The 22,875-nt window shown below is 39.9% G+C and overlaps 1 protein-coding gene across 4 annotated transcripts; it reads left to right on the top strand.

The window, feature by feature from the left end:
• Nucleotides 1–548: 548 nt before the first annotated feature.
• Nucleotides 549–20,810, top strand: LOC138125502 (UDP-glycosyltransferase UGT5-like). 4 transcript variants are annotated; one of them, XM_069040851.1, is made up of 11 exons: nucleotides 549–951; nucleotides 14,932–15,625; nucleotides 15,813–16,616; nucleotides 16,669–16,888; nucleotides 16,943–18,833; nucleotides 18,899–19,263; nucleotides 19,321–19,422; nucleotides 19,488–19,873; nucleotides 19,932–20,101; nucleotides 20,159–20,240; nucleotides 20,298–20,810. In XM_069040851.1, the coding sequence occupies exons 2-5, from the start codon at nucleotides 15,388–15,390 to the stop codon at nucleotides 17,223–17,225; spliced, it is 1,545 nt and encodes a 514-aa protein (XP_068896952.1). In that variant the 5' UTR covers nucleotides 549–951; nucleotides 14,932–15,387; the 3' UTR covers nucleotides 17,226–18,833; nucleotides 18,899–19,263; nucleotides 19,321–19,422; nucleotides 19,488–19,873; nucleotides 19,932–20,101; nucleotides 20,159–20,240; nucleotides 20,298–20,810. The 4 variants fall into 4 exon arrangements, with proteins under 4 accessions (XP_068896952.1, XP_068896954.1, XP_068896953.1 ...); XM_069040853.1 differs by lacking the exon at nucleotides 549–951 and having other exon boundaries at nucleotides 14,714–15,625; nucleotides 20,298–20,409; nucleotides 20,465–20,810; XM_069040852.1 differs by lacking the exon at nucleotides 549–951 and having other exon boundaries at nucleotides 14,714–15,625; nucleotides 20,283–20,810.
• The last annotated feature ends 2,065 nt before the right edge of the window (nucleotides 20,811–22,875 follow it).

Consider the following 22,875-nt stretch of genomic DNA (forward strand, 5'->3'; position numbering starts at 1 on the left):
GAACTGTGTTCTGTTGCTTGTTCGACAGTTGTGTAATCACTGTTTTCGTTTGGTTCTTTAGTACTATCAGTTATATTATCAGTGTTATCATCTTCGTCGTTCTCTTTAACGTCGACAGTTTTAATATCCGAGTCTCCATTAGTTAATTTCGTTGGTTGTTCGCTAATCGTATCTATACTGCTTTGTGTTACAGCAGCGGTTACATCAAGGTGACTTACAACTAATGTGGAACTGTCGATATTCTCACTTGCATTTACATCACACTGTGCTTTTGAAAATAAAAGTGCTGTCAGAATGAGCAGAACTAACATTTCACTTTTGTTTAGGAAAAGAATTTTTCTATCCGTTAACATTAAAAATCACATTACGTTTGGATTTTGTGTTATCTAGCGTTATCTTAGTCATGGGTATTCCTATTTGAGCATTGTCAAGATAAGAAATTTACTCTGTATTCTAGTTTGACGACCAGATAGATCTTATTTTAAGTTCAGAATATTGCATCCCACATTATACAAATTCATATTTTGGTTTTAACGCCCTGTTTTAGTAGGTATACATTTTGATTGTGATTGTGTTTACTGTTTTATCTAACGTTATACTAAATTAATTTAATTCGTAGAAATGACTTCTAATTAGCCACTGTTCCCTTTTGTAAAAACAGACATCTTTAAGTGGCTATCACCAGAGTAATTACATAATCTAATCGTTAAAATTAGTCAGTGTGTACAAAATGATAAAGCATGTAAGTAGGTACATGTTTGTTTGAGGTTTAAAACGCTGTCATCAAGTAGGTACAGTAGCAGAATAAGTACCTACTTTCAACAAATCTTCTATATGAAATGTACACACCTTTTTGTTGAGGTGATATATGGACTAAAGAAAACGTTCGGTGTAAAAAACCGAGAGTGGCAGTTAGAGACAACAGATTCCAGTCACAGTTATTTAAGACAAGTATAATCATAATTTACAATAACAACATAAAATACATACTATTGTAATGCATTTCAAAGTATGCAAGTATCGGGTGTTCATTTAAATTTTTCGTCAAAGTTGGCGCTGAAGAGTCGATTGTAAATGTTTTAAACAGCTTTATCAAAGTTGTAATCCGTGGTGTGTTGTCAATCGACACTTCAACGCTAACTTTGACGGAAATGAACACCCGATATATTCAAAGTAAAGAAATATTTCCACGAGTATGCAACCGACAAAACCGATCAACCAACAAGCGTTGATGAAATACCTGGCACTGCTTTATCATCAGTTATCACTTTTAAAACAATATTCACTAATTTGACGTTAATAATTAAATTATAAAAGAACTAAATACCTGTCGTGCGATCAACAATTATTTAGATCAAAGAAGGCTTTGAGATGTTCTGGAAAGCACAGAAGTATTTTTGGTTGCATATACCTGTTTCAATTTAAATTTAGAAATTTTTGCCGAAACTCGGTTAAACAGGCAAAACTCTGTACGAACATTCTCCATTTTTGAAAACACCATGAATCTTTTATATTCTGAAATAAAAACCATTTTTCTACAATCGATGCAGAAAGTGGGTCTTTGCGCTTGCATTTGACAACGCAAAGTTGACGTTTTCCGAGGACTGTCACTTTGTCGCTCACGCGCGACAAAATATACAAAACGCTCGCTTTCCGAATTTTTTGTTAAAATCAGATGTCCAGTGATTATTGTAACTAGTGACAGTTTGTGTCGGCGTTCTTTGTGTTTTTACAAAAAACATTGCTCAAAAGCCTGTTGAAGGAAGTAGTGGAGTAACGTTAGGTTTTTATTTCGGAACCGGTAGCAAGAGCTCGGATTTGAACGAAATTTTTTTAATGTGTTAAAAATAAAACATGTTAAAACCTTTATAGGTTAAAAATTGCCGCTCATTGTTTGTTTCAATAATGTATTGTTTATTTATAAGAACTGAAATTTTCCAGTTAGAAATCGTTATTTTCGCAAGAAAAATACTAGAGAACAATATAGAATGACTTTGGGAAGAGTAGGTATATTGTTATATTGAAACTTGTTTGGAATTAATTGTATGTGGAAAAAGAAGAACAATAGGCAGATGTTCGGTAGTCCGGTGTTGACCGGCTCAGATAGAAACACGTTCAGTTTGTCTTCTAGAGTCGCATAGTTAGCATTTTTTGAAGAAAATATATAATTATTTTTAATGGTTTTTGACAAAAAAGTGTTTAGTAATACCATGCTATCGAAAATAAAAAAAATCCAGAGGTCCGTGAGTAATACGCTTCAGTTGGCAACACGTAAAAATGTAATTCAAATGTCATCAGATGCCATTATAATGGAAAACTGTTATTATTAATTATTGACTATTAAAATATGTTCACTTCAGAGCAAACAATTTTCATTGTGCAGTGTTACTTCAGAAACGGCGAATCGTCCTCTAGATTTCGAGGAATTTCAACAAAAGTTTCCGGACTTTCAAGGCACTTACAGTGGAGACTTGGAGAGTAAAAAAAACAGACATAATTTTTGACATAACAGTCATAAGTGTGAAACCGCCCTTCCTACATTTAAACTTATTTAGACTGATTGTGACAGTTTAGTTAATAACTGTGCTACAATCGTGTCAAAAATAAATTACTCGCTAGGATTTAGGGATATTCGATACTAGGTTGCCATACATTTGGTTAGGTTGGGGGCCATGTGGTTTCTGGTGGCAGACAAAAGATATCTCAAAAATGTAAGGCTGTGGCTAATTCCTTGTCACAGTTGCAAAATAATGACTAATGTCTCGCTAAGTGATAGATGATTTTTCTGAACTTAATCCCTCAATTCATAGTAACTTTAGGCATTCAAAATTACTTCTGAAAATTCAAGTTACACAACATGAAAAATGTTAGTTCTCTAAAAGTTCGAAATATAGGGAGTAATTTATTTTTGACAAGGTAGTAGGTACGTCTGATCAATTCTTCAAATGTTCCAGTTGTCATAAACTGTCACACTGACAATAAAGAATGGGTTCTATTGAATTTTTGAAAATGTCACAATTTTGATGTCCGTTTTTTTTACTCCCAACTGTACCAACAACTGGCCTTGATTATTTTGTTTTTCCATTCCTGAAAAACAACGTGTTCAAAAATAGGCCACTGTAATTGCCCACCATCAACAATTTTAGATGAAAATGACATAGAAGAGGATGAAACCGGGGAAAATATTTAATTTTTATAATACACTCTTAATAAATTTTTACTTTCAGCATCTCTTGTATATTTTTTACCAATACCCGTCACAATGATCGTTTGAAGAGTTCTACTCACTTTGAATTTTAAGTAATTCATTGTCTTTTGTGAAATTTAAAATGCAGATATTTTAGACGGTGAAGAGTAAAATCCTATTAATGCAATATACAGTGAGCGGCAAAAGTATGAAATAAATTTATTAAAAATTAAACATATTTTTTTTCAAAAAAATCTTTGAACAGGTCAATTTTAGTTTATAAAAATACATATTTTAATATAAAATAAAATTCCAAGCAGTAATTTGTTTTCGAGTTATGACGTCATCGATAGTTTTTTTCAATGGAAACCTCCTATTTTTTTTTCTTGATTCTGATAGCCCTTTTCATTGTCTAAACAACAGTATAAAATTTTTGTTATCTTACATAAGGAAATTTTTGAGAAAAAAAATAATAAAGTTGGAAAAAATAAATTTTATAACGATCAAAAACAAGTCAAAAACTGTGTTAGTAAGTACTTAAAATTATGGAATTAAATGTTCGAATTGCCATCCCTCAGCTTGTTGACAATAAGCAAGTTTATGAAGAAATTTCCCCTGTTTTAGTTTTATGCCCGCACCCAATCAAAATTAAAATTTCTATACGTTGTGTTTCTGTTAAATGAGTCATTTTCGAAAATGTTTTGTAAAACAAATAACACATACGAATGAAATTGACAGTAACCTTTGACTGTTTGATTTACCTACTTGATTTTTTGATTTGCTTTTGTTCGTTATAAAATTTATTTTTTCCAACTTTATTATTTTTTTCTCAAAAATTTCCTTATGTAAGATAACAAAATTTTTCTACTGTCATTTAGACAATTAAAAGGGCTACCAGAATCAAGAAAAAAAATAGGGGGTTGTCACGGTTCGAAAATTTCATTCCGTTCGTTTTTCGTTTTTTTGCGGATTTGGCCGGAGTGGAAGGCCCATGGGTTCCACTAATGCTTGGGGATGCACCATCGTTACTCGAACACCTCGGAAGTAACCTTAAAAGTAACGAATTCAGTAAACTCTCGCTCGCAGTTAGGCTGAGAGTAATCGCATGTTACCGCGACCGTTTTGTTTGTGTCTTTTCCTTCCCAATCCCTCATCCTCCCGTTCGCTTGTCGTTGTCGTTAATCCTTTCTACCTTGCCTTCTCTTTTGGTTTTCCTTGTCGGCTTTCTTCGTTTTCTTTTCGTTTGGCCCCAGCTGAAGAGGCAGCTGGAATCGTGCCCTTATCCTCACAATTTCAGCGGGACGGTAGCTATATACCGTCGGGTTTGTCAGGTCGCGAACCTTGGCCCTTCGCCAGAAAAATTTCGCTCTTTCCTATCTTCTTCTTTCTTCACGGCCTAGAGTTTATCGGAGTTGAGTAGGTCTTCTGAATGTACCGTTCACTTACCTTTCCCTTTTTTTTTGACACCAACTCCATAAATTCCCTTCACCTTCTCGTCCCTGGACATTTTTTTTTTTCTCCTTCTTTCACGGAACTCTCTTCATCTCCCAAAACACCTGGAGACGGTCTCGATCGACGGTTCTCATCGATGATCGACGGCGTAGGCCTTTTGGTGCCTTTGTTTTGATTTTTCTAACCTATCTCGGTCCCGCTGTCGCGCGTCAAAAATTCGACCACGCACGCACCTGTCGGTTCACGATATTCCTTCTGTCGACAGCTGTTAAGGTCTGTTTTCCTTCACCGAGACTGGTTAGACTTTTTTGGGCAAGGCGATAAGTTCGCGTTTCGATGCCACTCTTCCTCTTTCGCAAAAGTACCGTGACTGGGTGAACTTCGTGGCAGCGTTTTCTTGTGTATCGCACCGATTTTCGGGATTTTCACGAAGTCTCCCGTGCCCATCAGAAGAGTTGCGTGGTTCTCCGTTTCGTGCTGGATAGCGTACCTTTTGGAACCCCAACTCTATCGGAATTTCCGGATCTTGGGAGTCACGGACTTTTTTTTGGCTTTTCGTCGCCCCAAAAAAAAAGACCTCACGCCGACTGAGTAAGTCACAGTTTTCCCGTCGTACGTTACCTAATGGCGTTCTCTTCTTTCTATGAAAGGGTCTTTTAAGCGGATCTCTTACGAGGACCTTTTGCCGGACCCGTTCCAGCGGATCCGTCGAGTTTCCTGTTTTTCTGGCCTTCTTTTTTATCTCCACCGGAATCAGCAGCGGCCTCAACGGCAGCAGGACCGCCGAGCCGCGAACCCCGCAGGACGCCGAAGGACGACGCAGGAGGCTCAGGTCAGATCGTTCCCGAATATCATATCGCGCCTACAGGAACAGAGCCTCCAGTTTGCTCGTGCCGGGTATCTCCTCTCTCGAGGCCGCAGCCGTTTTTTTCGGCAAGGAGATAACGTCTCTTCTTTTGTTTTACTGTCTCTCTCTCTTGTGTCGCGTGTTTTATCTTGTATGTGTGTGTAATTTGGAATTCAAACTTTTTTTTGACAATATTATTTGTAAATCCGACGCCGGTAACTTAAGAGTTGCGTTTTAATTCGATACCGTTTGTTTTGCGGTCGCACCGAGCTTGTACAAGTATCGTCGGCGGCTCGCGGGAATTTCATCTTTAGTTTTAATTTATTTTGTGCGTTACCGGTCAGGACCGTTCCTTGATTTTTTTTTTTGTTTGCTGCAATCGAACATCGAACAGTAATTTTATTTTTTTTTTTTTACCAACAATCAATTGTACACATTATTTTTTTTTTAATGTTCACTTATTGTAAATATTTATTGTACCAGAGGATCTAATTTGATTAAATTTGTTAACTGGGACACGTGTGTTTCTTTTCGGGTATCGGCCCCGGAGTATCGTCGGATCCGGATACTCCCGAAGCATCAGTGCCGGAGGATCCTGGCGCCCTTATCTTCTTGTCTTTCGGGTCTGGCTAATTCGTTCGCTTACCCCGCCCAAGACTGAGCTACCGGCAACAATTGCCAACCGCCGACCCAAAGTAGAAAAATACCGTGGCAATTTTGGCGCCCAACGTGGGGCCAGCGTCAACAAAATTTTGATTTCCTGGTACAAGGATTTGTTACTGTTCGATGTCTCGTATTGTGTTAGAGTGTACCACTAGTTGACTTAGAGCGGAAGCAAGTCGCTCCTTTCCGTTGTGCACGTCTGCGTCCTTCTTTAGTCATTTTATTCACTTGTGAAGTTAGTTGATCTACGTGGTTGCGTGTGAGTACGGATCATTTTCGAGATGGCCTTAAAGTTTGAGGTCAATAGGTTGGCTTCGGACGAGCTGTCCTACGAATTAGAGATACGAGGTATCGTAGGATTGGCAACCGTCGCGGAGATGCGGAAGACCCTCCGCAATTTGTTGAGGCTGGAAAAGTCTCCTACTCCACTGACCTATCCCGACCATCCCTATACCTTTGAGGAGGATGTCACAGCGGTGGCCCAAAAGTTGGACGAAATAGGAGGTTTAGTAGAGTCTTTCGAAGGTGTTCGGGACGCGACCTATGCGAAGATCATAAGCAAGATCGCGCACGCGCTCGGTCGTGTGAATAAGTCTCGCGCTACTGAGGCGGCTGAGGAGTCGCGGAAGTCTCGGTTGATCGTGAGTCTCCTCAATTTGCATTCGACGGCGAACTCGAAAGCTAGACGACGCGAAAGATCGAGTCTGAACCAATCCGCGGGCGTCGTCGACGTCGATTTGATGGAAGGTTCAGGTGACGAAACTTCGAGCGCGGATGATGATGTGGATGGAGCCGTGGGAACTCCAGTCACTCCGCGAGCCGCGTCTAGTCCCACCGTGCAGCGTCCATCGTCGGGACCGATTTCTAAGTGGAATGTAAAGTACTCGGGAGACGATCGAGATATGTCGTTGAGCGCATTTCTCGCGCGGGTGGAAGAGCTGATGGTGGCCCGACACGCGACGAAGCAAGACCTCTTCGATTGCGCCATCGACTTATTCTCCGGTAAGGCTTTGATCTGGTACCGTGCGAACCGGAAAAACGCCACCGATTGGAATTCGCTCGTTACGTTGCTGCGTGGGCAATTCCAGCCGGCTGACTATAACGATCGCCTGTTCGACGAGATCCGCCAACGGACGCAAGGATCGGACGAGACGATAGGTCTCTACCTGGCGGTGATGGATAGCCTCTTCGATCGACTGACCATCAAAGTCGCGGAGCCGGTGCGATTAAAGATCATCCTCCGGAATTTGTCGCCTTTCTATCAGAGCCAAATCGGCGTTCATCCCGTTAGATCGCGCGACGAGTTGTTGGGGATCGGTCGCGTGTTGGAGGCTCGCAAGGCATCCGTCGAGTCGTTTGTTCCGCCCGTGACGCGCAAGAATCGAAAATTTTTGGAGCCAGATCTGGCGTACGTTTCCTCCGGACCAAGTACGGCAGCCATCGCGTCCACCGATGAACCCTCTAGCTCGGCCTCGCCGAATCGCCAGAACGTGACGTGCTGGAATTGCCAGAAATTGGGCCACATCCGTAGCAAGTGTCCTGCTCCGAAGAAACTACTTTGTTACCGCTGCGGTAAGCCGGATCACACCGTCCGGAATTGCCCCAATTGTTCGGGAAACGCCAAGGGAGGCCGCTAGCGGGTTGCGATAGTGTCCCCCGTCCCGTGAGCGCAACCGACGCCGAACATCTGCGGAGCAAATTCCTTCTCGATTATATCTTGCAGCACGCCAAGGGTGACGAACGTCCGTATCTGGAAGTGTCGATTTTCGGGCACCCCTTCAGAGGTCTGTTGGATTCCGGTGCCTCACACACGTTGTTGGGTTGTGGCGGCTGGTCGATCTTGGAACGTAGCGGAGTTCGGTTAAATAAGACAAAGACGCAATGTACGGTGGCCAACGGCGCGAAATGTGATTGTCTCGGATTCGTTCGAGCACCGGTCCAGCTGCTCGACAAAGTGCATGTCCTGGACGTACTAATCGTTCCCGACGTTCCTCATGATCTAATACTCGGGATAGATTTTTGGAAGTCCATGGACATAGTCCCGGACTTGAGACAGGATGTTTGGCGCTTTTCTAAGGACGTCGAGTCCGCGCGAGTCCATAGTATTCAGAGCCGCCACGCGTTGAGCAGCGAGCAACAACACGCGTTAGAGAGGCTGGTGCAGTCGGAATTGCACCACACCCGCCCTATCGGTTGTACGGACGTCGACCAACACCACATTGAGTTGTTGCCCGGAACCAGACCCATAAAACAGCGCTACTACCCTGTGTCTCCGCACAAACAGAAAATCATAGACGAGGAGTTGCGGAAAATGCTCGAGCTGGATGTCATTGAGCCGTCGAAAAGTCCTTGGTCGTCACCAGTTTGTCTGGTCAAGAAGAAGGACGACACTTATCGGTTTTGCGTGGATTTTCGACAGCTCAACGCCGTGACCAAAAAGGACGCGTATCCTTTACCGTACGTATCCTCCATCCTGGATCGTTTACGCGACGCCAAGTACATCAGCTCGTTGGACGTGAAAAGTGCTTTCTGGCAGGTTAGACTGACGCCCGAGTCTCGCGAGTATACAGCCTTTACTGTACCGGGTCGTGGCTTGTACCAGTTCAAGCGCATGCCATTCGGTTTGACCGGAGCCCCCGCTACGTGGCAACGTATCATTGATCGAGTCCTCGGTCCGGAATTGCAACCCTCGGTGTTCGTCTTCCTGGACGATATCATCGTCGTTTCCCAGGACTTTGAGACCCACATGAACGCGTTGGAGACCGTTTTGAATCGTCTCCGTACCGCCGGTTTGATTGTGAGTGCCGAGAAATGTCAATTTTGCAGGCCGCAACTAAGATATTTAGGGTACGTGGTTGATCAGTACGGCTTACGGCCCGACCCGGAAAAGGTGCAGGCCATTTTGGACGTCCCTCGACCCGCAAACGCCACGGAAGTTCGTCGGTTTATAGGTACAGCCTCGTGGTATCGGAGATTCGTACCGAACTTTTCGTCGATCGTCGCACCACTATGCCGCCTGACGAAAAAGAAAATCAAGTTCGCTTGGTCGGACGAATGCGAAACCGCTTTTCGCAATCTCAGGGAGCGTCTGATAACCGCGCCCATTCTCAGTTGCCCTGATTTCGACCGTCAGTTCGTCTTACAATGCGACGCGTCCGCCTACGGAATCGGTGCGGTCCTGTCGCAAAAATTCGACGATGGGGAGCGCGCAATCTGCTACCTCTCGCGTTCGCTGACCCGTCAGGAGCGTAATTATTCCACCACGGAACGCGAGTGCCTCGCTGTTATCTGGGCGGTAGAAAAGTTGCGCCACTATCTGGAAGGTGTGCACTTCGTCGTTGTCACCGACCACCATAGTCTCTTGTGGCTTAATCGGTTGAAGGACCCACAAGGACGCTTGGCGCGTTGGGCATTGAGGCTGCAACCTTATAATTTCGAGCTGGTGCATCGCAAGGGCAAAGATCACGTCATTCCGGACATGCTCTCCCGTAGTGTGCCGGTTTAGGTAGATTCGGTGACGGCGAAAAATTTTTCGAACACCACGGATCGATGGTATGCGAACCTGATCGGTCAAGTCGCTCGCTTTCCGGATAAATTCCCCTCGTTCCGAGTCGAGAGCGGTGTGCTGCTCAAGTACAGCAAATGCAAAATTCCGGAGCTGTGCGACGAGGCGGACTCCTGGAAAAAAGTAGTTCCCAAGGACTACCGGTCCGAAATCCTCAAGCGATTTCACGACGTTCACGCTTCCGGTCACGTAGGAATTTATAAAACGTTCTGGAAGATCCGCAGTCTTTACTTCTGGCCAGGGATGCGAGCGGACGTCGTGAAGTATGTGAGAGGGTGCAAGATCTGCGCGCAGTACAAAGTAGAGCGCAAGGCCCCCGCAGGGTTAATGGGAGGAAGGCCGTCCATAAGTTCCCCTTGGCAGATGATCAGTCTCGATTATATAGGTCCATTTCCCCGTTCGGCGAAAGGCTACACTCATACCTTGGTAGTTACCGATCACTTCTCCAAGTACGTTGTTTTGTTTCCGGTAAGGAACGGTTCCGCAAAGCTTCTGACCCAATGCGTCGAAGAGGGAATTTTTCTCGTTTACGGCGCTCCAAAATATCTCATCTGCGACAACGGTACCCAGATGCGCAGTAAAGAATTTCGGAAGCTCTGTGATGACTATCAGGTGACGCTATCTTACACGCCGCTGTACTATCCACGTTCCGACCCTACTGAACGCGTTAACGCGACCGTCAAGACCATGATCGCCACCACCGTCAAGCACGACCACCGACGCTGGGCAGACAACTTAGCGGCCATCGGATGCGCAATTCGTACCTCGCGTCACGAAACTACCGGTTACACCCCCTATTTCACCAACTTCGGGAGGGAACACAAATTGCTGGGTAGCGAATTCGATCACCCGATACCAGCATCCGACGACAATCCAGACTCGACCACCAGGAAACGACTCGTTGGCTTCCGGAAACTGTACCAGGACATCGCGGCGAAATTAAAGACGGCGCACGAGCGCGACAAACGCGTCTACGATTTACGTAGAAGGCCGGTACAGTACCTGGTGGGTCAGCAAGTTTGGCGCAAAGATAAAAGTCTGTCGGACGCGACCGCCAATTACAGCGCTAAATTAGGACCCAAATATATCGGACCGTTCGTGATCAGTCGCAAATGTGGATCTTGGACTTACGAGTTGGCGGATGAACACGGAAACAACAAGGGTATCTGGCATGTTCAAGAACTAAAACCCGTCCACCCGGACTATGAACCACCGTGAGTCCGACTGCTTGTGTCCGAGAGCGGGTGTCAGTAAATTTGCTCGGGCAAATTTACTTATTTAAGGAGGGGGGTATTGTCACGGTTCGAAAATTTCATTCCGTTCGTTTTTCGTTTTTTGCGGATTTGGCCGGAGTGGAAGGCCCATGGGTTCCACTAATGCTTGGGGATGCACCATCGTTACTCGAACACCTCGGAAGTAACCTTAAAAGTAACGAATTCAGTAAACTCTCGCTCGCAGTTAGGCTGAGAGTAATCGCATGTTACCGCGACCGTTTTGTTTGTGTCTTTTCCTTCCCAATCCCTCATCCTCCCGTTCGCTTGTCGTTGTCGTTAATCCTTTCTACCTTGCCTTCTCTTTTGGTTTTCCTTGTCGGCTTTCTTCGTTTTCTTTTCGTTTGGCCCCAGCTGAAGAGGCAGCTGGAATCGTGCCCTTATCCTCACAATTTCAGCGGGACGGTAGCTATATACCGTCGGGTTTGTCAGGTCGCGAACCTTGGCCCTTCGCCAGAAAAATTTCGCTCTTTCCTATCTTCTTCTTTCTTCACGGCCTAGAGTTTATCGGAGTTGAGTAGGTCTTCTGAATGTACCGTTCACTTACCTTTCCCTTTTTTTTTGACACCAACTCCATAAATTCCCTTCACCTTCTCGTCCCTGGACATTTTTTTTTTTCTCCTTCTTTCACGGAACTCTCTTCATCTCCCAAAACACCTGGAGACGGTCTCGATCGACGGTTCTCATCGATGATCGACGGCGTAGGCCTTTTGGTGCCTTTGTTTTGATTTTTCTAACCTATCTCGGTCCCGCTGTCGCGCGTCAAAAATTCGACCACGCACGCACCTGTCGGTTCACGATATTCCTTCTGTCGACAGCTGTTAAGGTCTGTTTTCCTTCACCGAGACTGGTTAGACTTTTTTGGGCAAGGCGATAAGTTCGCGTTTCGATGCCACTCTTCCTCTTTCGCAAAAGTACCGTGACTGGGTGAACTTCGTGGCAGCGTTTTCTTGTGTATCGCACCGATTTTCGGGATTTTCACGAAGTCTCCCGTGCCCATCAGAAGAGTTGCGTGGTTCTCCGTTTCGTGCTGGATAGCGTACCTTTTGGAACCCCAACTCTATCGGAATTTCCGGATCTTGGGAATCACGGACTTTTTTTGGCTTTTCGTCGCCCCAAAAAAAAAAGACCTCACGCCGACTGAGTAAGTCACAGTTTTCCCGTCGTACGTTACCTAATGGCGTTCTCTTCTTTCTATGAAAGGGTCTTTTAAGCGGATCTCTTACGAGGACCTTTTGCCGGACCCGTTCCAGCGGATCCGTCGAGTTTCCTGTTTTTCTGGCCTTCTTTTTTATCTCCACCGGAATCAGCAGCGGCCTCAACGGCAGCAGGACCGCCGAGCCGCGAACCCCGCAGGACGCCGAAGGACGACGCAGGAGGCTCAGGTCAGATCGTTCCCGAATATCATATCGCGCCTACAGGAACAGAGCCTCCAGTTTGCTCGTGCCGGGTATCTCCTCTCTCGAGGCCGCAGCCGTTTTTCGGCAAGGAGATAACGTCTCTTCTTTTGTTTTACTGTCTCTCTCTCTTGTGTCGCGTGTTTTATCTTGTATGTGTGTGTAATTTGGAATTCAAACTTTTTTTTGACAATATTATTTGTAAATCCGACGCCGGTAACTTAAGAGTTGCGTTTTAATTCGATACCGTTTGTTTTGCGGTCGCACCGAGCTTGTACAAGTATCGTCGGCGGCTCGCGGGAATTTCATCTTTAGTTTTAATTTATTTTGTGCGTTACCGGTCAGGACCGTTCCTTGATTTTTTTTTTTGTTTGCTGCAATCGAACATCGAACAGTAATTTTATTTTTTTTTTTTCCAACAATCAATTGTACACATTATTTTTTTTTAATGTTCACTTATTGTAAATATTTATTGTACCAGAGGATCTAATTTGATTAAATTTGTTAACTGGGACACGTGTGTTTCTTTTCGGGTATCGGCCCCGGAGTATCGTCGGATCCGGATACTCCCGAAGCATCAGTGCCGGAGGATCCTGGCGCCCTTATCTTCTTGTCTTTCGGGTCTGGCTAATTCGTTCGCTTACCCCGCCCAAGACTGAGCTACCGGCAACAATTGCCAACCGCCGACCCAAAGTAGAAAAATACTATTTAAAAAAAGTATCGATGACGTCATCACTCGAAAACAAATGATTGCTTGGAATTGTCTTTGGTACTAGAACATGTACTTTTATAAATAAAAATTGACCTGTCTAAAGATTTTTTTGAAAAAAGTGTTTAATTTTTAAGGAATTTATTCCATACTTTTGCCGCTCACTGTACAGAGTGATCAACAAGAATCCAAATCAGAGCAAGCGTTGCAAATTATCGGTCACGTCGTAGCAGAATCATACGCAAATAAGCGTTCAAAGCATGGCCGTAGACAATTTGTGGTCTCAAACGCTAGTTTATAATAAATCATACCTCATGAATTTTAGACGTTGGAATTATAATTGTGCATTTTATTATTATTATAAGATAAGGGAAACAATTTATAAGATAAATAAGAGCAACATTTTACATTTGTAAGAGTAAGTAAATTATCAGCTTTATTGCGAAACGCGACGCCACTGGTACGGAGATGTTTCGTTTAAATGTCACATTTCAAAATTCAAGGTTGTTGTTGTTGACAATTTAAGTGATTTAACCTAAAAAACAAATCTTCGATTTCGGCAATATTTACAGACGTTTATTGGAATTGTAAGCAATAATTATCCCAGAATAAGTTGTAAAATGGGTTTTACCATTAAAGAGAAGGCATTTTTATTAGATTATTTTCGAAAGAGGGTGAAACAAGAAAGTGAAGACTGGCCTTACTTTGTACCCCCTTACACTGAAGAATTTCAAGCCAAATGTCTGAACCTGATGGTATTGGTTATTAACAAGTTTATCAATGTCTTAAAATTATAATGCCTAATTTTAGTGAATCATAATCCATCATTAAGAAGAAGTCAGGTCAGTCCTTAGTTCAAATTTTAGAAATGGTGCAAAATGTTCGACAAATTATCAAGGAACATCCCTCAACTTCCATAAGGCGTTTAAGACTGCAAATTAAATTGAGTTAATGCACTTATTGCAAAAATTTTGAAGGAGGCTATTAATTTGTTTCCCTTGTGTGTTGCAAGAAATAAAACCCACACATTACCTTAAAGAAATTTTCACCATAAATGAATTTTGGCAGTCCATTTCACCTGACAGCTTCATAAGTGTTTTTGGAAAATATGAGAGGCGAGTTTGACTCTTTCTGGACCACAATGGAGAACATTTGGAGCAGTTTTTGTGAAAACTTATTTTTTGACCTTGGAATAATTTAAATGTTTTAATTAAACTGCTAGAAAAGATACGAGTAAGTTCTCAATTAACCAAAAATGTGAGAATAATAACTTTAGCACTTTTCTTACAGAAAACAACAAAACAAAGAATTCTGAAAAATAATGACTTAAAATTTTGTAACCAAAGATTACGTGCCTTATGAAGGAATTTTATGTAACTGTGTGTTTTTTCCTTAATCAGTAATAAATAATAATTAATAATAACTTCCTTTTAAATCCATTATTCATGAATTACAAACAATTTATAAAGCCAATTAATAATAGATTTTTGAGAGGTAGGCAACCAACAAAACGAGTGCACAGCAATTATATAAAAGTGTCTGATTAGTATACGACGTACGTTTCGATATAAAAGATGAGGTAGCACTCTTGATTTGGTTTCTTGTTGATCACTCTGTATAGGCTGTTTGATAAAAAATGCCTCAACTCATAACTTTTTTATTTGTTATCCGATTTCAATGAACAAAAAAAACAAAGATATGGTTTTTCATGCTCTACGAAGCAGCCATAAAATATATATTTTTTTGGCGTTATTTTCAATGGCTAACGATAGTCAACTTTTTTTTTTAATGGACACATGTAGTTTTTTAGGCTCAGTCTGGTAGAGTTTTTTTTTCCTAGACAAGGAAGACATCGACAACAACACCAGCAGATGACAGTAAATCTGAGATTGCTCGCTGTCAGGAAACGCTTCACAATACTCGACGTCTGCAAATGCAGCTATCCCGAGGAACGAATGTTCGAATTGGCCTCGAAACCATTCGCCAACGTCTTCAAGAAGACAAATTGCACATCCAACGCCCTGCTCCTGCACCTTTTGACCCCCCATATCTTCAAATCTAAAAGACATAGGATTTTTTAAATATTTTTCTCTTAATTTCCTAACATGAGTTGACATTGATTGCATCATTGAGTTGTTCCGCGAATTTTGGGGCACCCAGTATAAGTATGTATGTGTGATTGCGTAACGTGAGCTGCGTTTATAATGTATATTTAGTCTTCAATCAGCAGCAATCAAGAGTAGAGAGCAAAAGTTTTTATTGACAATTACCAACAAGTCAACCAACAATTATTAAAATGAATTGGTTAAGAGCTCTATTTTTTTTAAGTGTGGTGTTTTGTGTTTGTCAGAGTTACAAGATTTTGGGTGTTTTTCAAATACCCGGGAGAAGTCATTATATACTCGCTTCGAAATTATTCAAAGAAATTGCAAACAGAGGTCACGATGTAACATTTATTACCCCTTTTGTTGGAAAAACAAAAGTTAAAAATCTGAAGGAAATTCCGATAGAAAGTTTACAAACAACATTCAGTGGTAAGCAGTTAGGAGTTTCTTTTATTTCAATTATCTTTAACCTTCAAACAGTATTAGATTCTATAGTACTTGTTCACCAATTAATTTGATCAATATTAATTAGAGAACACAGGTTCTGAATGTACGTGAAAAACACAAACAAGTATGAAATCACGGTTGTCAAAAACTGAGTTTTTTAAATTTTTAGCAAACAACACTAATGTCATTTTTCAAATGGAAAATGCAACACCTTTTGCCAAAGCTAAATTGATAATGGATTATAACTACAAATTCAGCAGTCACTTGTTGGAAAGTGAGCAAGTACAGAATTTACTAAAATCAGAGGAAAAGTATGACGCTGTTATAATATATCAATATCTGAGTGATGGTCTCTTGGGAATTGGTCATCACTTCAAAGCTCCCGTAATTCTATTTTCTTCGATGCCACTCTATGCCCCAGAAAGTTTTCTGCTCTCGCATCCTGCACCTTCTTCGTATGTGCCCAACATACTGTTGGAATATACAGGTCGTATGAATTTTTGGCAACGTCTGAGAAACGCTTTTTACGACATTTGGATAATTTTATACTATAATTGGATAATGTTGCCAAAACACAGAGAACTCGTTTATAAATACGTTCCAGGAAATCCAGACCTCTATGACTTTCTCAACAATTCCAGCTTGCTTCTGATCAATTCCCATGTGAGCTCTTACGACGCCATTCCTCAAGTTCCTAATGCAATCGACATCGGAGGTTTCCATATTGAAGAACCAAAGAAACTGCCAGATCATCTACAGATATTTCTCAACGAGTCTACAAACGGAGTAATAATCTTTTCTATGGGTTCTGTTTTACAAAGTGCTGACTTACCCGAATTTAAACGAAATGCACTTTTGAAAACCTTTGCCAAATTAAAGGAAAATGTATTGTGGAAATGGGAAGATGATAAACTACCAGGACAACCGAAAAATCTTAAAATCATGAAATGGATACCCACATCGGATATTTTAGGTGTGTCTTTTTGCATTCGATGTGTTTGTTAATGGAAAGAAATTTTATTTAGCGCATCCCAATGTAAAAGCGTTTATTTCTCACGGAGGCTTGTTAAGTACCATGGAAAGCATGTACCATGCTGTTCCGATGGTGGGAATACCAGTTTTCGGCGATCAAAAAATGAACATGGCAAATGCTGAAGCCAAGGGGTATGCAGTTGTAGTACCTTATCGGAATATTACGGAAGAGAATTTGTCCGAGGCATTGCAGGAAATTTTGAATAATCCAAAGTATAATAGGTTGTCTCTTCTATTGAGATTACAAATGTTAATTTTCATTTGTAGATACAAAATTAACATGAAGAATCGTTCAAAAATAATGAGAGATCGTCCTCTTAAGCCCCTAGAGAGTGCTCTTTACTGGATTGAATACGTAATTCGTCATCAAGGAGCGCGCCATCTTAGATATCCCGGAATGGATTTAACCTGGTGTCAAAGATGCCTCGTCGATGTTGTTGCATTTGTTGTTGCGGTGACTCTAATTTCTATTCTTGTTGTTATCAAAACGTTTGAATTTATGTTAAATGGAAAATACAAAAATATTGACAAGGCCAAGAAATACAAATAATGTTTTATAACATTTTGATAAATACTTAAGTATACAATTTTATTTAATACAAATGAGTTTATTCTTTTCAACTAAACTAATTAAGTATACTAAATTCCATTCTTCTTATGTTTTTTGACAGACACGGTGACAACACTAGGTTAGGTACGAGGATGCGATAAAAAGTAAACGGCGCGTGAAAATTCATTATACAGGGTCATTTTAAATGATTGTCCCATGGCAGTTGGCATTGAAAACCCACACAAATTTTGGATGTGCCGCACCCTCGCAACGTTAGACAAACTAGCCACCTATCGGCATCGGCGATACCTACTAGTCTCACTCATACAGGGTGCGTCTGCTTAAACTTTATATTTGAATATCTTCGTTATTTTAAATGACTGTTCAATGATATTTAGTCTTAATAAAGGCTGCATTGCCCTCTTTACATAGGCACTACAAAAACTAACAAGGATGTGGACAGAAGAGGAATATTCAAGAAAAAAATTAATGAAAAAAAATATTTTCAGCATTTTCTAACATTACAACTTTTAACATGCATATCAAATGTTTCTGTGTAGATTTTCTGCCTAATAATCATCCTAGTGCTTATTATTGACCAATAAATTAATGTTAAATAAAGACAATTTCCAGATTTCATTCACCAGTGTGTATTTACGTAAAAAAATACTTCACTTCACGGCTTACTGATTTACAACAACAAAAAAAACATAATTAATTTATTATTTGGCACGTGTCAAAAAAGGCTCAATTTACACACGAACAAATTGAATACAACGTTTTTTTGTTCGACGAGCCCCTTAAAGGCTCCAAATCGCTTAAAATCTTTAAAATTAGCTTGACGTTTTGTTTTGACAAGTGGTGACATTTATCAAAATCCGTTCACACAGGAGGAGATTCTCAAATTCTGACAGTGTCGAACAAAAAAAATTGTTGTTAAATATTTTTTCCGAGTTCTACATGAACCCAGTAGCTCGTGGTTAAAATTTGATCACGCATTTCAATAACACCCTGTGTAAATATTCAAGTTAGAATTTCAGAGGCATTCATACTCAAATTATGATTCACTTCGAAATACGTTCAAGATGGCAACGATGATACCGTTTTCATTACATAATTTAACCTTAATTGAAATCAACCTAACCTAACGCGAAAACTACCAATGTTTATTAGGGAATTTTATTTCTTCTGTAGTTACTACCAACATACCAAGACCCCTTATCCACATTCCTCGTGAATAGACTATAGGAGCATAATTACTTTGCACCGGACCAATGACTGAGAAATGGGTGGAGTTTAATATTGGCGCCAATTTAGGAAGTTAAAAAAAAAACCGTTGGCACAACAAACCACTTCACGGATGAACCACTTGTTGTTACTTGTTGTCTGTGACTTGTTGTTGACATTTTATTTGGCGCCTTGTTTTCCATTATTTTACTGTTTTTTTGAACGATTTCCGCCTGACTGTTGACTTCAGCTGAACGTGTCACGATTTATTTTAATCTGCAATTTTCATTGCAAAATTTCATTTGATTTGTGGTAATTTTTGGGTACACCAATTCGTTTGAAGGTTATGTTACAGCGCGGTCTCGAGTTTGCTATGGAGAAGTAAGTGAATTTAAGTTCAATCGGTAAAAGAAGCGTTTAAACATTATAACTATTTTGTATTTCAGTGAAAATAAACTAATTTGCCATATATGCCAGAAGAAATTTATTTGCGTTTCAACAAAGAATCGACATTTAAGGACGATGCATAATGAGAAAGTAGAAGAAAGAAAATCTCAACACATAAAGTGCCCAATATGCGCTGAAGAAAGAAAAGAACCTTTAGCAAATCATGATAGCCTTATTCAACATTTAACCAAAGTACACGGTTTGAGTATTGAACAATGTAATTTAAATTTTAGGAATATGGAAGAATTTAAAGCTTGGAGAACTCTGGAAGATACAGAAAGGGATTATGCTTATACTACAAGTGTAAACCATCATAATGGTGAAAAGTTGATATATTACAATTGTAATCGTAGTAACTCAAAAGGTTGGGCAGTTACCATTTTTAGAACTAACGGCAACAAGTAATCAAATTTTTTTATAGGATTTAAAAGTAATTGTACTAAAAGAGCTATGAAGACTGGTGGCAGCATTCGAATTTGTGGAATATGCCCATCAAGAATACAGGCTAAAATCTACCGAAATGGTAACTTTTAATAAGTCATTTCCAGTATTAATAGGTAATGAAAATGTTACTGGTAATCTTTTAAGGAACAATAAATGTGCAATTTATTAAAACACATGTGGGTCATGAAGATGAATTAAGAACGAAACGTTTGACTCAGAAGGAACAGGCACTGATAGTCGAGAAGTTACGAGCAGGTATTTCAGATGACAGGATACTAGAAGATGCAAGAAAAGTTCGTGAGAACCAACTGGAGCGATTAAATTTAATTAAAAAAGCAGATCTAAGAAATTTAAAAAGGAGATTCAACATTGATAAGAAACGAGATCCGGATGATGTGGTAGCTAAAGTATTAAAAGTTGAAAAAAATCCTGAAGAATATTTATGTATTGAGGAACCTTCAACAAGAGATGAGACATGCAAAATTGAGAATAAAGGAAATGAGTTGATCAGTTTGGAAAGAAGAAAAAAGGTAGGTTAAAAGAATTGGACTAGAAGTAATGTTATTTATCTGTAAAATATATTTACAGACTTTAATAGCAGATTTTGCTAATTTTGTGAACAATCTAGATAGAGAACAATTGGAGAAATTGGCAGGGATTATGACAGAGTTGAAGAAAAATTTCGAGCAGGAAAGAATTAATTATGCAGAAAGAGAAAAATAGAGAAGCAGACGTATTATCCTAACAAGAAACGAGTAGTTAGTCTTTTACAAAATTTTTGAAGATACCTGTATATTTCATTTCTAAATTTCTAGTACATATGGTTATGGGCAAAAATGTTCGATCCTTTGAAGTCAGTGAAGTTATCAGATGAAGTAAAGAATTGTGATGAAAATTGTATTTTCTCTGTCCTCCATTTTTTTAAACATCCGTCTTAAGAAATTAATTTTTTAGGCACCCTTAATGAAAAAGGTAATTTTACGTCCTCCAAAGCGGACGAAAAGTAACTCTTTTTCGGACGCACTTTTCTGACCCTGGACCGTGGCGCCATCTGTGGGTCGGTTTAGTAAGTTAACAACGAAACCGAATAAACCGACTGAAAACAAATGAATATTTGACAGTTAAATTTAACCAAAGTATTCTATTTGCCAGAAAAAGTGTTGTATCGTTTAGTTCTGGTGCTTATTTGGTGCATAATAAGAAAAAAAAAATGTTCATATAATCGATTGCAACAGCGAAAGTGAGGAAGAAATGCCTAATGCAACAGCAAAAGTGATGAATAAATGTCTAATCCGTGGCCGGACTTCGCAGATGATAATCGAAATAATTGTTCTGCCACCATAAATTATGTTAATAAGTACTTAATTGCATTGCAAATAGTAAATTTCTCATTTTGTTGGCAACCTATTAAAAAAACTATAAAAACTTGTTAATATGTATCTATTAATAAATTTATTTATTTGACAATTTAATTCATACCTACACTAAAAATCCCATAAGCTGTCGAAGTAAACTTGACGTTTATAATTGGAGTTTTGTTGTCTGGCCATTAAACTCAAAAAACTCGTTGCTATGATATTTGGAAATATAACGAGTGCGAAGCGTAGCATTCGTTATATTTCCAAAATCATAGCAACTCGTAAAATTCAGTCGAAATATAATCGGCAATGTCCATGTCACTCGTTATATTACTACTGAAAATTTCTCATCACATTTTCCAACATCGGATTATTGTTCATTTCCATTATTTTACGTTGAATGCTTTGCTATAAGGTCGACCAAATTTGGCACAGGTATTTGAAAAACATAATTTTTTAGACAAGGCCTTAGGAAAAAGTCACACGGTGTCAAATCACAAGAGCGTGGAGGTCAAGGAATTTCTGCAATTTCGACTAATTATGCAATCATCAAAAAATTCTCTTAATACATAAGTCTAAAGTTTCGATTGTACAGTGAGAAGTTGCTCCATCTTGTTGAAAATAAAAGTTGTGAATTTTATCATCAATAAATTGATTCAAAATTTCAGTTCGATATCTATTGGCAGTCAGTGTACTATGGCGGCCAAAAAATTTCGTCCGTCATTTTTCCGTCATTTCAAAAAAATCGGTGTAGTCCATTCCTTATTGTCATTATGATTGATGTTTTTACTTGTCACTTTTGAAAGTCAAGCAAATGCCATCGGTATCAAATTTTAATAAAATTAAAATAGTAACTCTTGCACAAAGAGGAATGTCCCAAGCTGAGATTTCGATGGACCTGCGTATACCTAAAAGTACAATTTCGTCCATTCTTCAGAAATGGAAGCAAAATGAAACTATTGAAAGACGCCAAGGTTCAGGGAGGTCTAGCACATCTACTGCAGAAGAAGATAATATGCTTCTCAATAGATTACGCAATAGCCCTTTTATGACGGCTGTTGAAGCGGTAAATACAAGCAAATACAACGGAAAGGAGCGGTCGATTTTCGGCAAACATATGGACATGGATTTCAGTAGATAGTCCCGGGATAATGTTGCATCTAGAAGATCAGCTCAACAGTGATGTGTTTATGTTAGGATTCTTGAAGACGTGATGATGCCCTCAGTTTCAAGAATTTTTCCGAATTTTAACTTCATATTTCAACAAGACAATTGTTCAGTGCATACAGCACATAGGGTAGCAGAATGGTTCAGGAATAATAGCATAAACGTTCTTGATTGGCCGAGTCGCAGTCCTGATTTGAACCCTAAAGAAAACATGTAGGGACTTTTGGTTCGTAATTTGCAACAACGACAAGTGATTCGGAATAGGGCAGGACTTTTGACTGCGATTACTAATGCATGGCAATCATTACTTAGGAATTATCACAGAGATTTATGCCTCTCCATGTCGCGTTGTGTAAGGCGAGTTATTGATGCCAATGGAGCGATGACCAAGTATTGATTTTAAACTTCATTCATTTTATCTTTTGATTTAGCTAAGTACTTAAACAAAAATAAATGTTTCATTTCCATGTCTTTGCCTTAATGTTTTTCGTTTGATTTTTTTAAAACTACGGCATACTCGTATAATTTCCACGGTTCTCTGTTTGGTGCTTTAATCCAAAAATAGCCGCAAGTCTGCCTCTAGTGCCACTAGCGGTCGTGTGGTAATTGTGTAAGAGTAGAACTTGTCCTTTGTATTCACAAAATTTGAACTGATGGACTGAATGACAGATTGTCAAAATGACAATAACGATAAAAAAGCGAGGTTATTGGTGCTTAAGGGTAGTTTACACTTCATGTCAGGGCCTTGAAAGTGACGGACGAAATTTTTTGGCCGCAATAGTACCTAATTAAAACGAAATTCAGTACCTATTCTAAAAAAATATATTCCTTTGTTTAATGATAATCTTGAAAAAATATTGGTCCAATTATCCGTCTTTGACTAAATCCTTCAAGAACACCAATCTTTTTAGCATATAATGCCTCTTCGACAATTTCATGTGGATTTTTACTACTCCATATTCTGATATTCTGCGAATTTAAATATTCTGAAGTATGAAACCATGATC

Source organism: Tenebrio molitor, chromosome 3 (genome assembly GCF_963966145.1).
Source record: "Tenebrio molitor chromosome 3, icTenMoli1.1, whole genome shotgun sequence".
NCBI lineage: Eukaryota > Metazoa > Arthropoda > Insecta > Coleoptera > Tenebrionidae > Tenebrio > Tenebrio molitor.